The 16,117-nt window shown below is 45.4% G+C and overlaps 1 protein-coding gene across 3 annotated transcripts in view; it reads left to right on the top strand.

Annotated features, from left to right (window-relative positions):
* The first annotated feature begins 8,596 nt into the window (after positions 1–8,596).
* LMO4 (LIM domain only 4) overlaps positions 8,597–16,117 on the top strand; it is a 20,409-nt gene continuing 12,888 nt past the window's right edge. The window contains exons 1-2 of one of the 3 annotated variants that reach the window (XM_032424537.1): positions 8,597–9,219; positions 11,956–12,194. In XM_032424537.1, the coding sequence (XP_032280428.1) occupies positions 11,959–12,194 (236 nt within the window). In that variant the 5' untranslated portion in view covers positions 8,597–9,219; positions 11,956–11,958. Of the gene's footprint in view, positions 9,220–11,450; positions 11,538–11,580; positions 11,753–11,955; positions 12,195–16,117 lie in introns of those variants that run through there. The other 2 variants (XM_032424523.1, XM_032424530.1) reach the window with 2 other exon arrangements.

Here is a 16,117-nt window from a genome sequence, read left to right as displayed (position 1 = left end):
CACTGCAGATGCCGCTACTTGGAACTCCCTCTCCCTCAGATGCCTGGCTCCTTTACTTCCTCTAGGTCTGGACACAAACATTATCATGGAGACCTCCCCTGTCTCACTAGCATAAAAGTGTAATCCATCCCCAGACCCATTCCAGCCAGGCCCCGCTGTTCCCTATCCTTCTTACCCTGCTTCCTTTTTCTTTAGGGCAGGTACCAGCATTTAACATACAATAATTTATAAATACCCTGATCATAGTGAGGCTACTCCAGCTTTTTGCTCCAGGCTCTGCTAGGCGTGGAGATGGGGGATTGGACAAGAAGGAGCAAACAGAGTAAGTCATGGTAGAGGGAAAGAGGTGGCAACAGAATATCTTCTTTGGCTTTTTCTCACAGCCTTGTCACTAGTTTTCTATTGCTGCAAAACAAATGATGATAAATGGCTTTAAACAATACCCGTTTATTATCTCAGAGTGTCTGTGGGCTGGAAGGTCGGGTCTGGCATAGCTGGGTTCTCTGTTCAGGGTCTGGCCAGGCTGAAAGCAAGGTGTCGGCCAGGACTGCCATCTCCTCTGAGGCTCAAGGTCCTCTTCCCAGCTCACTGGTTGTTGGCAGGACGCATGTCCTTACAACTCCAGGTCTAAGGTCTTTATCTCCTTGCTAGCTCTTCACCGGGGAATGCTCTCAGCATCTAAAGGCTACCCTCCCATTCTTACCATGTTCCCTCCGCGATGTCTCTCACATACAGCAGTTTGCTCCTTCCAGGCCAATGGGAGAACATCTTCTGCAGCTTTGGATCTGTCTGATTTTTTCCATCTGACTTCTAGACCTTCTTTTAAAAAGACTCAACTGATTAAGCCAGGCCCACCCACACTCAAGGAGAAGGGATTATACAAGGTGTGTACACCAGGGGGTGGGAATCTTAGGGACCATCGTACAGTTGCAACTACCACAGCATTTCTGTGAGGATTCCACTTGGAGAAGTCTATTACTTGGCCCAAGATTATCATATGCATTAAAAGAAGATAAGTCCAGGACAGTTGATCACAGTGGCTAAAATCCATGCACACAGCTTTTGTCCCGTAGGACATTCCTGGGGCTTGCTGGAAAGCGATGTATTTGGGATTGTCAATATTGGGGGCATATTAACGTTTCTAGAATGAATGATAATAGTGTTAGGTAGATGCTTGCCTTTTTTTTTTTTTTGGATAAAGGACACATTTATTTGTGCATTTTGGTGTTTGTTTCTTTAAATGGCACAGCCTTTAGAAGGTGCTTTCTGATTGGAAGAAGCACAACAAATCTGTCCCTCCACTTAGAAAGGATGCACTCTCCAGTCATGGAGATACCAGCCAATGTCATTCTGCCACCCCACATCTATCAGGAAAAGGGATCATCTCCATCAGCCATTTGGCAAAATGGAAACAAAGTAATTATAAGACAACAGTGTCATAGGATCCATGACACCTGCTTTAAAAATAAATCTCCTGGCTTTGTCTTCCCCTTTATTTTCAATAAATGCTCCAGTATTATTGCCACTGCATTAATCTAGCAGCAGGAAACCATTATCCTATGACAACAGTCTCTCCCATTAACATTATCTTTTAATTTTAAGATTGTTTAGATGACTGCTAGAAGCTACTAAATTAAGATAAAATTAAGAAAGAATTATTTTCTTTAAGCCAAGTATTCAGTCAAATCACCTGCCCCCAACCTTGATGGCACTGGCAAGAAAGACACCATTATTTTTGTATCAGATTGCTAAATACTATTTGGGTATAAGTTGAAATTTCTATAAATCTAGACATGCTTTAAATGTCATCTCAGAAATAACCATTAAACTTTGAATTATTATTTATATTGCCTGCTCTATTGTATGGTATATATTGAGGACTTGAAAATACTGGTTATTTTTCCAGGAAGCAATTGTTGTAGTAAATAAAACAATAATGAAATCACAATGATGAAAACTCAGTAAAGAAAGAAAGGAACCATTTGTCTAGTAGAGTTTATTCTGAGAAATAATTGAATTTGGAGAATGCAGCAAAAATGAGAGAGGAGGAAAATAAACCTAAATTAAACAGAAGTTGTGACTGTTAGTGATTATTACTTAATGTTCTGACAGATGGACTTGAAAGTGACCACTGTATCCTATTATATGGTGTCTGTAAGTTTTATATCAAATATATTACATTTTTTTTCAAAGAATAAGTAACTTGCCTACTCTCTGTTAATTTTAAACATTCTCCTTTATTCTATCAGCTGTATCCTCACACTTGAAGACATTCTTTAAAATCTCACAGTACCCATTTTATTCCATCCTCATCTGTGCCAATGGTCTCAGGGCTTTCTTTCCAAAAGGCAGATGCTGCGTAGAACTACAAATGCGGAAAAGATCCAAATAATTACTAGAATAGTAATATTATGCATTCAGTAGTCTAAATCTGTGATTCCCCACTCCCATGGGTAAACCACACATAAGAAAATTAATAGAAACGGAGTTACTGTCTTAATAGAAATTGTACTGGAAAAAAAAGAGAAACGCTTAAATTGTGAATTCCCTGTATTGTTAATGTAGTTCAAGTAGGCCATCAATATGTGTCCTATTTACTGATAGGTGCAAAATAGGTGGTGGGAGATCAATCAAAACCCCCTTCCATAAATTACCACGACTTCTAGAAATTATCAAAACTTCACTGGAGTGTCATACGTAGTCTTCCCAGCAATGAGTTATAGTCAATAATTCATTCCCTGACTGAGCTGATAACAGGCAGATATTCTAATAATGTGCCAGGATTTACTACTGGACACAGCAGTAAGTAGGAATTTCAATGCAGTGTTAAATGTTATCTCAGTGGAGAAAAGCAATAAAAACAGGACAGAGAGAAGCATCTGGGTACAATGCTTGGATGTTTTAACCCTCTAATTAGAACAAACATGTAGAAAGGTAGTGTTGTTTAAGTTTTCATTCTTTCTTTGAAGCAAATTGTTTCCAGAGTATTGTTCTGTAATGACTTCTCTTGCCCTTATTGTCAGCGAGCACAACAGATGGCTCTGAAAAAATGCTGGAAAGAAAGTCTAAGACTTTGTTTGAATATTTCCCTTTTAAAGGAAACGTTCCTCTAAAAATTATCATCTTAGACCAAAGGTCTTAAATATATTTTCAGTGATTTCTTATCAGACAGAGAAATCGACAAATTTGCTTTGTCTGTCAGAATGTTTTGAATCCAGAAAAGAAGTGGTGATTCATCAAAAACAATTTTATTATGAAATTTGATTTATGTTGAGAAATATAAATGATGACGTTATAATGTGTACCTCTGCGTGGAGGGAACACATTTTAGTCAATTGAGTTATCCAATTTTATTATTTAAAAAAAATCCATATTGGTTGTTCTTTTTATGCTAAAAAATTTATGGCACTGTGTAGAGTAGAATATGTGTTTTTCAAGTCTATGGACAGCTATGGATTGAACTCGCGTAATTCCACCAGGGTCATTCATTACAATTAGATGAATAAACATTATCATGTTTTCATCAACTTTTTTTGTGAGCAAACAGAGACCAGTATTATACTTTAAAATACTACATTTTATTACAAATCTACATAGAGAAAAAGCTTGATTATATCAATACTGTAATTAAAAGTGACACTAACTAAAGAAGCTATGGTTTGGGGCACTTGAAACTTCTGAATTATTAGCCTTTCTTTTACCAAGAACAGTTAGTGGGAACATAAGGGGGAATGAATTATGTTTTAATGCTTTAGTTTCTCTATCAATAAATGCTCATTTCCATCATCTTGGAGAGGAACAGTAATTAATGTTGAATGAAATTGCTATTTTCTACTGGATTTATAATTTTAATATATATTCTTACTAATAACCACCTCATATATTCACAAATGGCCCAGTCATCTACATACCCTCTTTTGTAACTATTACAAAATTAAATTTACCCGTTATAAGATTTAATTCGACTTTAATAAGCATAGCCTGTCAACCAGCTAGACCATTCACAAGACCCTAATGAACATATAATATACTCACATATACAGTCCGATAATTTATCGGCAATGATATATGCAGAATATCACTTGAATAATGTTGACAGAATTCAGTCCTAGAAATAGGTAGTGTGAGTAAGCCAAATAATTTTTCTGTGATATCACTATGGAATATATTCATATATCAAAATTTGCTGTAGTTCTGGGGCAGGTTTGGGGGATTTTTAAGGTCTTGTTCCTACCCTAATAAACACATATGAAGAAAGTGAGTAATTTCTTGCCACTCTAATAAAAGTGGCCTTGCTGTATCAGGCAAAATTATGTATCACACAGATGTTATTTTCTTCCTTCCCATCATCTTTTTTCACCTTTCCCGTCATCCCCAGGAGTTTCAAATGTCCTAATCAACTAGAATAATTAAAAGCAAAATCTACATCTTAAATTATATTTCTAATCACAGCAATATCAATGCTGTTTCATTTTCCTCGCGATCTTTTAATTATTTTATTGTGATCAAATCAACTTCTTCGCTATGCTTTGACATTACCCTACCAAAAGAGAGGTTAGGATAGAACTTTCAAAGTACCGATTAACATAATTTGGTGGGACATTTACCACATGTAGACACTGGGATTGCTTAAAAAAAAAAAGAAAAGAAAGAAAGAAAAAGAATGTTCTAACATGGCAACTACCTATTCCTTTACCACAGGAAACATCTAGTGAGATATTTACAAGAAATTTTGAGAAATATGCACAAAAGGCAGTCAGTAAATTTGAAGTATTATTATCAGTATTTAAAGCCAAGCTAAGGTTCTTTGAGATGTAGTCTTTCAGAGAAGTTGAGTTCTCCTTAAACCTTTGTGCTTAAAGGAGACCGCGATCTCTCGGCCTCTACTTACTCGGCAGCGCCTCCCGGCCAACACCACCACCATAAAACACCGGCAGGGACCTAACTGCCATTCCTCCTCCTTGGATTTTCCTGTTCCATCTGTCAGTACCTTCCATTCCCTCTTTTACACTTTGGAATTGTTGTCCTAGACTCAAGCTTTTCAGATTCACCTTGGTTGAACCTTCTGATTTCAAGGGGTCTCTGGGATGGCAGCAATAAAGGTAGGCAGATTTAAAAAGATATTTTTTTCTTCCTAAACAGGCTGCCTTCAAACACAGTTTTGCATTGACTTTAAAAGTTTAAAATATTTTTTCTTTTTTTTTTAAGATTTTATTTATTTATTTGACAGAGAGAGAGAGAGAGCACAAGCAGGGGGAGTGGCAGGCAGAGGGGGAGAGGGAGAAGCAGGCTCCCCGAGGAGTAGGGAGTCTGATTCGGGGCTCGATCCCGGGACCCTGGGACCATGATCTGAGCCGAAGGCAGTCACTTAACCAACTGAGCCACCCAGGCGCCCCTAAAATTATCTTTTTCTTGAGAAACATCAGGGGGCACTCTGTCAGGGAGGTTGCCCTATCAGCATGGAATAGTCTGGCTGTTCTCTAGGCACGGAAGGCTGAACGTGGGTCTGTGTAGAACTTCTGGCCGTCCGTGGGAGATTCCTAGAGAACTGTCACTCGGAGAAGGGGAGAAGGGAAAGATGATTATGATTGCAGGACTTAAATGTGAAGAAGGGAAGGTATGGACAAATCATTTTGGGGTGAGTCTGGGGAATGAGGGTTTGATCTAGGATCAGTATGGTTCCTGTATTTAATTAGGATTCAAAAAAGAAACACTTTTTCTCTTTCTTTTCCCAAACCCTGTATTCTTATTTTTCGCCGTAGGTGAGTAGGCTAAATGAGGCATGTATGATGTCAGCAGTGTTTTCTTGAACTATCGGGCATAATATACCATTATCACTTTGCATTTAGGCAATTTTACTATATACCAGGATTATGACTTTGAGCACTGTTTTATACTCGTTTAAGGAATACCTGAACACAGATTTTCCTCATTCACAATGAACTTGTGTGTGTTCACACAGTTTCTGTGAGTTCAGCATCAGTGGAGATAGAGGATTGACATTGCTACCTCACTTAAGCCGGCGCTTTCAGACCACAGGTCTTGCGACTCCAAGGAGAGAGCCCTGCCAAATGCAAAGAATGCAGAAATAAAGACTACCGAGAGGTGGCGCTGTGGTTAAAGTACACCTGAATTTTGATTACAGTGAATGTATTTACTTCCTTACCCCTCAGAAGAGAGACTGTTAGCCATTATCGCTTTTGTATTTCTATAACCACAACATCAGCAAATAAAGCTCTCTGGTAACATACTCCCACCCACTCCAATCTATCGGGACATGTGTAAAGACCTCGCTCCACGCACTATTAGAGCCAAAACACTGAAACCACCTCCTAGGCCTCTTCTTGCCTAGAGATCTGTATTCAAAATTTCAGCCATGCTTTTCTCCTTCCTTCCTTCCACAAAACTACATGGATGCTTTGGATAATCACTCAGTGATATCCGATGTCTGACTAAATTTCTAACATTTCATTTTAAAATAAAGATTTCCTTTTAGTGCACATACTTCAGGAAATGCCTAAAGTACCACCATTCATTACAGACCTATATATTATGTGTTCTAGTTAAGCAAATCATTTTAGGAAAAAAGGACAAATAAAGACCATTTGGCTTAATTCCTTCATTTGTAGATGAGAAAATTAAGGGCCACAGCAGGAAATTTACTCGTACATGACAAATCATAACTTAATCAAACCCTCATAAAATCCCACTAAGATCTTGTGTCATCTCGTTTTGATTATTATAAATTATTAACAAATTGAAACTGAACCAGGGAATTAAAATGTGTGCATTATTTGTTTATGGGGTTCCTTTCCTCATTTGGTTTAATTGAGTTTTCTTTACTAACCTTCAAGGAACATCACATCTTTTTAAGATGGCCTTGTTTAATCACACCCATCTGCAGCTGTTTTCTGTACAGGGCATTTTAATTACTGTTACATTTAAATCATTTTTTTTAAAAATGTTTCTCATACGTGCATAAAGTGACTTGATCATAAAAATGCAATTTTAAATACCAATCAATAAAAGTAAGTCGTTTAATTTTGAGGTGCTAGAAATATAAAGAAATGACTATTCTAATTGGTATTTAAAATGTCCTCTGCCTGATGTTACAGGCAATGATTACTGTTTCTTTTGCAGCCTGAATTTTGATGGTTTGAAAGACAGAAATCCCCCAAACAGACACTAAAACCATAGATGTTTAACGACTGCGTTGTCTAGCCAGATTCTTCTGCAGGTCCCTTTCCTCAATCCAGCAGTACTGTACGTAATACAATATGAAAACATGTCCCACAAGGCTGGTTTTACTTAATGATACTTAGCAGAAGGGCTTTGCACTTTCATGATAATTTCCACCAGAAAAATCTCTCTGGAACTTACTAATAATAATCAGACCTAATATTAGCCTCAGATCAGAGATTTATTAAACCTATTTGGCAGAGTAGATAAAGTTGAATGACGAGGTATTCAAACATCTAGGCTGAGCTTGGGCCCTGGAAAGAGACTCTCAGGCTAGCACCCTAAAAGCATTCCTCAACAGTTAAATATATACTAGACGTGACCTTTCTTACTCCCCAGAGGCTGTGAGATTAAGAATGTTGCAATTACTTCTATTGCTTTCGGGGGCTATCAGAAATCATCAGGCCTCATCCTCCACAGTGGGGTGGATAGAGGGCAACACTTCCTCCCCGAAGTTTCCCTCAACTTCCAAAGTAAAGGCTGTGATCTTTCCATCACCAACAATTGATCAATATCCATGAAATGCCTACGAGGTTCTTGGTTCGTACTCGGGCTCATGGGGAGCATAGGGATACGTGGGCAGTATTTAAGAACTACCGATTCTGTCTTTACCTTGTTAACTGAACTTCCACTAAGGCTCATCAATCTCGAACGCCGGGAATTAAAAAACCAAAACAAAACCTCTTCTGCGTGTGCGTGAAGTCCACCGCCCTAAGATTTCGGGAAGACTCTTCTTCCCAAACAGGAAGAGACCCATTTCTGGGAAAGACGCGAAGTTAAGTTTCCTAAGGGGCTCGCGTCGGCGCGAGGGGAGGGCGGTCCCCGAGGGGCAGGCGGGCGCGGGTCCCCAGGGTCGTCCGCGCGCTGGGAGAGCAGCAGCGGCGCCCCGCGCCTCGGCTCGCGAGCCCGGGCCGCGGAGTACGGCCCCGACAGGGGCCCTGGCGCCCGGGTCTCCGCTCCCCACCTGATTGCGGCCCTTCCCTTCTCCTTCCCCGGCCCGCTCCGCCGCCTCCTTCTCTCCCCCGCCCCTAGAGTCTCGTTTCAGTCATCCCTTTGTCCTTCCCCGGATTGGCAGGTTTTATTATTCCGCCTGAACAATCCGGCCGCCCAGTGGCTGAGGGTCGCTGACGTCGGCGGCAGAGCCGGGGAGTAGTTGGGATTTTGCTCTGTCAGTAACACATGTGTAAGCGCCGCGGAGGGAGCGAGCGAGCCGGCTAGAGGCCAGCGCCGCCGCCGCCGCCGCCGCCTCCTCCTCCTCCGGGCCGGGCAGCAGCAGCGGCCCCGGCAGCAGCCCGGGCAGCGGCGCAGGCTCCAGCGCGCCGGGCCCCGGCCGGCCGCAGCTCCCCGGCTCCCGGGTGCGCCCGCTCCCGGCCTCCGCACCCGCTGCCGCCGCTCCGGGGCTGTTGTTTCTGCGGCTGCTCCCCGGCTGGAGGGGCAGGAAGCTCGGCCGAGCGACCGCCGCCGCCGCCGCCGCCGCCAGCCCCGAGCGAACGAGCGAGCGCGCGGGAGGGAGGAAGGCGGTGGAGGAGGAGGAGCGGGAGGCGCGCGGGCGGGGGCGGGGGCCGTCGGGCGGGGGAATATACAAAGTGAAGCCACATTGCCAAACTTGCAGCAGCGATTGCAGCAGTTGCTGCCGCTGCGCCGCGCTTGAAGCCGCGCCGCGCGGGCCGAGGGCTCCTGCAGCTGCTCGCGCGGAGCCGGAGGCGGAGGAGAACGCGGAGGACTGAGACTGACACTCCTGCTCTCGGCCGCCTGCCACTTACGCGGGGCCCCCCAACCCAGCCTCAGAGCAACGCGTTAAAAAAAAAAAAAAAAAAGCAGCCCTTAGCCCCCTCCTCCCCTTTCCTGCTTCTGCGAGAACATCCCCCCCCCTCCCTCCAGCTCCGCCAGCCAAGGCGCCCCTTCCTTGGAAGCCGAGCGGCTTCGCTCGCTTTTCGCCGCCGCCGCCTCTCGCAATATTGCAATATAGGGGAAAAGCAGGTAAGGGGACGGCTGGGGAGCCGCGGGCAAGGAGGGGGGAGAGGGAGGAGGGGGCCGATTTGGGCCCGGGCTGTTTTCTTTGGCTTCCTTCCCTTGACCGTCCCAAATTGCAAGTAAACAATACGTCGGCTTAGATAATGCGCGAGTCTGAAACTACCGAGGCCGGCCTGCGAGCTAGCACGGAGGGCAGCCAGCCCCGGGCAGCCAGCTTTGTAGCGGTTCCTGCTTACAAAAGGGTTCTTCTTGGAGACGGGGCTGGTGGGGACCTTGGAGGGGGGTGGGGATATTTTCAGTTCCTAAGGGAGAGGCAGGAGGTGCTTAAATGAGGGTTTAAGTATGAGAAGTAATGTGGGGGAAATAGTCACGACCCCCCCCACCCCCCCAGTAAACACTATTTTTGAAACAGTGGCAGAAAGGATCTAAGTGAGCAGGATTCAGTATTGCTGGTTCTTTTCAAAAATTCCTCTTGGCTTATAAGTCTTTTGTTCCAATCCAGGAGAAATCCGGTGAATCACCTAATTAAAATCAAGACATGAATTAAGCATCCATTTTTGTACTACAAATTGCCAGCGCTACGTTTGTCCCTCCCCTGGTCTCCATTAAAAAACACCAGAGACGTTGTTAAAGAGGGGCAGATTTTGCCTCTAGCTGCCAGTTCTGCTTTCTATTTCACTGACTATCCCAGGACCTAAATTGCTTGGCTATGTAATTACTAGAGTATAAGCCTATTTAACTTAAAAGCTTTCTTTTTTTTCCAACTCTAAATGAAACTTGATGAGGGCCCGTCCTTAGTTATCAGGGGAGTCAGTTTCTGGTCAGTCCTCTTGATTCATCTCTTTTAGATTTAATCAGCATTAAGGTATTGCTTGTCCTTAAGAGCTTTAGCTAATGGGGTTACTGGATGCTTTTCTCAGTGTAATGTTTCCTTTTCAAAAAAAATATACATATATATTTACCTCTCACCAAAGATGGGGGCGGGGAAGAGCTTGGAATCTCCTCTCTCCCTCCCCTTTTAAAAAGGAATTCGGAGCGATTAAAACGTTGGGGGAAACAGTTTAAAGACCTCGGGCAGGAAATGCAGATTCATTTGGGTTAGGGCTGAAATTGTAACAAAAAGCAATTCCTCGAGTAAATGCATCAGATAAATCAATTTACATAAAGGTATGATGCATTCGGATAAATGCAATGCTAATGGGTTTTAGAGTGGTCCTGTTTCCAAAGTCTCAGGGTTTTGTTACAGCTTAATTGGTGCAGTTCTTATTCTGGTTTATTGTGCGGTCACTGGACACACGTTCCGGGACTCTTTCGGAGGAAATGTGTTTAAAATCGGCCTATTTAAGGAACCCGAGTCCTTGTTTCGTTCCCTTCCCCTGGTTTTTTTGCAGCAGCCAAGTTGGGCCGGGGACAGGCAAAGTTCGCCCTCTCCCTTCTGAGGTATCAGCTGAATGTCTTGAGCAGATAGCCGGGAGCCTCGGGGGGAGCCTACACTCTCGGCTTACAGAGGACAAAGACAAAACAGGCTGCTTAATTGGCAGTAAATAACTTGATCTTTTTATAGAATAAGTGACTGGAGGAACACTAGGACTTTATTGGACTCAGGATTGGAGGCAACAAATTAATCGGTTTAGGCTAAGCTTTATAAATTGATTCCTATATTATACCCCAGTTGCCTCTCGTGACATTCATTAGAAAGAGTGGGGAATTTTTAAAAGCAGTTTTTGGTGACAGCAGGACTGGCTCGAATATAACTTGTGCATCCTTTAATAGTGCCTTCTCGCATATTATCTGTAACGCCCCCCCCCCTTTGGAGGAACAAAGCTTTAGCATTTAAATTGCTGATCAAGGGCAGATTAGTGAGACCAAAGTGGAGAGTGTTTGTATAGGAAGTTAACAGGCATCCTAAAGTTCAATGATCTATTATTCTTGCCTGTGTCCTGAAAACCCAGAGAAAACACTCATTGATCTTCAAAATGAAATGAGATTTGGAACAATAATGGGAGATGGCGGTCACCACAATGGCATGTGAAAGGTGCTGTTTAAAATACGAAAAACCAGTTTCGCAACTTTACACGCCGCACCCCCTCCCTCGCGTCCCCTCGCCTCCCCTCCCACCACCACGCTCTCCCTCTTCCCCTCTGCCGGTTTCTCCCTCCCTCCCTTTCAGAAAACCGAACTATTTCCAACTTGTGAACTGCAGCTGCACTTCCCAGGGCAGAGCTCGGGAGGGAACGTGGCTCCGGCGGGGGCCGCCTCCCCGCTCCCCTCGGCTCGCTCTCGGGGCTCGGCGGGGGCCGGGGAGGGGCCCGGCGCGGCGGTGGGTGGGTTTGACCCTCATTTGCTGGAGGCGGGCGGCGAAGGAGGGAGGAGGGGGCAGTGGGCGGAGGCGGGGGCTGGGAGGAGGCGCCGCGAGGGGTGGAGCGCGCCGCCGAGCCTCGCTCTCGGAGTTTTGACAGTACCAAGCTGAAATTGTCAGCGGCGGCGAGCGCTGGAAAGTTGAGAGGAGCTCGTGGCCCCAGAACAAAGCTTGAGAAAAGTAAACAGGCGGCTGCTGCCGGCTATCCTCCCTCCTTCCCTCTCCCCCTCACCCTCCTGCGCGCCGTTGCCTTGCTGCTTCCTTCCAGCGGCTCTGGGGGTGGGGGGGGGCACGGCTTCGTTCTCTCGCGCGGCGATTACCACTAACTTTTGCATCGCCCCTGTTTTGTCTTTCTCTCCCTGTCCCCTTCCCGCCCTCTGCAGACCATGGTGAATCCGGGCAGCAGCTCACAGCCGCCCCCCGTGACGGCCGGCTCCCTCTCCTGGAAGCGGTGCGCAGGCTGTGGGGGCAAGATTGCGGACCGCTTTCTGCTCTATGCCATGGACAGCTACTGGCACAGCCGGTGCCTCAAGTGCTCCTGCTGCCAGGCGCAGCTGGGCGACATCGGCACGTCCTGTTACACCAAGAGCGGCATGATCCTTTGCAGAAATGACTACATTAGGTAAGACTTGGCTGCTTCCCTTGAGATGGTGAGCAGAGCAATGGCAAGGCCAAAGGTTACCAAGGGTTTTAAGGAAAGGAACAGGGTACCTGTGAGAATACGGTGTAACCTTCACCTCAAAAACCTGGTTGGTCTGATTTAAGGGGTTCGAGGAGCATTTGTTAATCTTTCAGTTTTTAATAATAAATTGACGGCAGAAGCCATACTAAGTAAAAACTCTTGTCCATCTGGTGGGACTGGGCCGTTAGGTGTGTAAAGGTTGGGCACTCTTCCTGACCAGAATTTTAAGTGGTCTGCTCCAACTGGACCCTTGGCGGAAAAGTGGGAGTTAGGCTGCTACCTTAAAGAAAGGTAGGGACCTACGTAGAAACTCAGAGACAAAAGATTGCCTTAGAAATAAGTGTAGTTAGAAATGATTTGCCTATGGTGATGGCTAATTATATTTACATAAGCTCTTTTAAACTTTTTTGAGTGGAAAACTGTGACTCATTCTTTGTGCTCCTTGTGAAAAATGCTGATTACCCATCAGTTTAAAAACTTGTAATTCTTCTCATAGTAAACTCCCTCCCTCCCCCCCCCCCCCCCCAACAAAACAAAAAAACCCTCAGTGGTAGTGTTTTTCTTTATAGACTGTTACTTGGAGGCTTGTAATGCTCAGTGTTAGTGTGTGGTTTGTGATGTAGAATTTGCAGGTTTTTCAGTTGAGGAATGTTCTGATTTTGGGTTGTTGTTGTTGTTGTTTGTATCACTACTCTTGATCCCCAAAAGAGATTTAGGAAAAGAGGCTATAGAATTATACTAATCTTGCATTTTAAAGCAATGTATAGGAACATTTATATGCCTGTGTAAGCAGTCTTTTCCAACAAGTTTCAGTGCAATTAATGGAAAGAATTCAGGAGGTCAGGTGCCTATAGGATCTTTTCAGGTGAACTCAAGCTACTTAAACTCATTAATTTGAAAGGAGGCATTTGAAGGATTACACATTTAATTTGAGTAAATGGTTTGATAGACTGATGCACATGAATGCTTCTAGGAGGTGTTCTGTTTCAACATCCAGTAATTAAAAAAAAAAAACACAACAAAAAACCCACACGCACACCGTTGATACTAGAGAACCGTTGATATTAGAGAACCGCTCACTTTTACGAAGAATTGTATTCTAGTTAAATTTCTGTCCTAAACCGTTTTCTTTATAGACTATTAGTAGAAAACGTTGCTCTCTTCAATGCGGGTGAATCAGTGGATGAGGTATTTTGTACAAAGTTTAGTTCCATTGTGATTCCCTCAACTCTGCATCTAAAAGTGCAAAAGATCCCAGTACAGTTCAGAGCTGAGTATGTGTATGTTTATCCCAGTAATTTCATTAATCTAAAATGATGGAGTAAAATGACATTTGGTTATTCCGATAATGCAACCTATGTCCACTCTGCTGGCATCCTTAATCAGCAAGTAAAAGAAATATAGGAAGGGAGAGGGCTTTTATTTTTAAATTAAGATGGCAGCATTAATTTCACTAAGTGTTCTTTTAGAAGTAAATGTTGGAAAATCAGCAGGAGCATGGGTGTAATGCTTTCTGGTCCTCCTTCCAAGCAATGCCAGGAGCTTTGACAGTATTGTAATTAAATAGAGAGCAAAACTGGTAAGAAGGCAGGGTAGCTTAAAGTGCAAAAATTGACAGTGCTGTTCAGATGCGGTGCATGGTACAGATTCACCTCATCTCCAAGTGCTTTCGAGAAAGCCTTCGCTTCTGATTACCACTAATTAAAAAGAAGATGGGTCCACTTGCATTCCCTCAAGACAAGTTTAGGCAAGTGGCTTTCTGGGAATCGGCTCCTTTCCCTATTCTTGGGACCAAATATAAATGCCCATTTGGTGTTTTCAACTGGCTTAATGGAGCAATGGAGGATGTGTGCCCAGCCCCGCGCCTTAATTAATTGGGTCCGTGTTCTCACTCTCTTTTTTCCTCTGATTTTGAAAACTGGAGCCAGGCTTGCTCTTGAACTAGATGCTAAACTGAGAACCTTAGATCTCTCCAGGGAGAGAGGAGTTCTAGCTCAGTACCAAATTGATCATGGCCTCCCACTCCGCTCAGGGCTCATCAGCTGCTGAGCTCCCCCACCTCCAGGCTGAGGAATCTCTGAAGTCTTCCTTCAGTGTTCCCTCCCTCTGCCCATCAAGATGCCGGAAGGGTGGGAAGGTGAGGAGGCTCGCGCGGTCCTTTTCCTCTCAGCTACCCCCTCCCCAGCCCCCCCCCCCGCCCCCCCCGCCAGGCCCACTTGTTGGAGGAGCTTTGAATTCTGCCAGGGTGGCCACCGAAGAGCGGAGTAATCCGCTTGCTAGACGCCAGGTGAAGGGGATCCTTGGGCACCTCCGCCCGATTGGGACCACAGAGCGATCTATTAAGGGGCTTTAAACTGCCTGACTTTGAGGTGTGATCTTTTGAAAACTACCAAGATATGGCTAAAAAGCTGCGGGGAAGCAGGGCCGGGAAGGTGGTGGTGGTGGGGATGGGGGTGTGGGGGGGCACTGCTTTTCCCTAGTCCCTCCCCCCTGCGTGACCCAGTGTTGATTGGGCAGAACTGGTCTTCTGCCTCCTCTCCCTCCAAGATTTCAGATAAAGCCGCTGCCTTGCTGCAGCGAATCCGCACAATTAAAAGCTTTAATTAGTGGCTCCTCCATTTTCTTAGTTCTGATGGGCTTTATCTAATGAGATCTGGTCTCTGGCTTAGATCTGCTCCGAATGACGTGTCCGCAATGAATGAGAGCTGCGTCGCAAACAAAACATTTAATTAACAAAATTGGCCTCTAAGAGAGGGAGGGAAAGACTGGGGGGGTTGTGGAGGGGAAGGGGGAGGGTGGATCTTAAAGGGGCCAACGCCTGCCCACCCCCGCTACAAAAGTCGGCGAACCTTGCAACTGTCCCCTCTCCCCCTACCCCCAGCTTCCGACCCCCCCCAGCTCTATCCAAGCGCCACCAAGTAGCTTTCGAAACTCCGTTTCTCTTTTCCTCGAACCCTTCTTCCTCCACCCCCATCTCGGGCCCGAAGACTGGCGCGGAAAGTGCAGCGAGAGGAGGAAGTTCGGAGACCGACGGGTGGGGCCCCAGGTCCGGGGAGGGCGAGGAAACGCACCGGAAGCCCGGGTGGCGGTCCTCGGCGAGCTCTTTCTCGCTTGGGCCCGGCCAGGGCCGGGGAAGGGCCGGGGCCGGCGCCGCCCGAGGCCGCGTTCGAGGCGTCCTACGGGCCGGCGGCCTCGGGCCCGCGAGGGGGCGAGCGCAGGGCGGGAGCCGCGCGATCCTTCGCTCTTTCTTTCCCCCCGGCTCCTTTCGGGCGTTCACGTGGCGCCCGCAGCCGCAGTGAGCGCCGCGCGGCCGGGGGTGGGGGTCCCGGGCGGGGGGACTGGGGGTAGTTGATGGTGGAGGGTGTGTTTGGGGAGGGGGTAGCGTTAGGAACCGAGGCGCCGCCAGACATCGAGTTCATTTCCCTGGTAATCAACAGCAAGCTGCTATATTCAGAGAATGCTGTCCCTTTAATTGAACAGGCTAGGTAATTAAATGGCACTTTTCCAATAGGACGTGCTAGGTAAATCTAATAGTTGGTTATTTAATATCACTTTGAAGTCTGCCCACTCAAGCACAATGACAGCACAGGAGCATGTGAACTATTAGCTAGGAAAAAAAAAAAAAAAAACCCAGGATCTCAAAAATTAATTAAATCGCATGCAATTTAGGGGGAACGTTTATCTTGATTTGTCATAACAGAATTAATTCAAGGCCTCCAATTCACTTGGGGGCAGATCTGTTACTCTGAATTAACCAAGCGTAATTTGGCTGATTTTTTTTTTTTTTTCCCTCCCTCCCCTCTCTAATGCAGCAATTGCGATTATTCACAGCCCCCCTCTTAAGTATCAATAGCTTCTGGTGC

Source organism: Phoca vitulina, unplaced genomic scaffold, assembly GCF_004348235.1.
Source record: "Phoca vitulina isolate PV1807 unplaced genomic scaffold, GSC_HSeal_1.0 scaffold2, whole genome shotgun sequence".
In the NCBI taxonomy this organism is placed as follows: Eukaryota; Metazoa; Chordata; class Mammalia; order Carnivora; family Phocidae; genus Phoca; species Phoca vitulina.
This window is presented reverse-complemented; position numbering and strand designations above follow the sequence as displayed.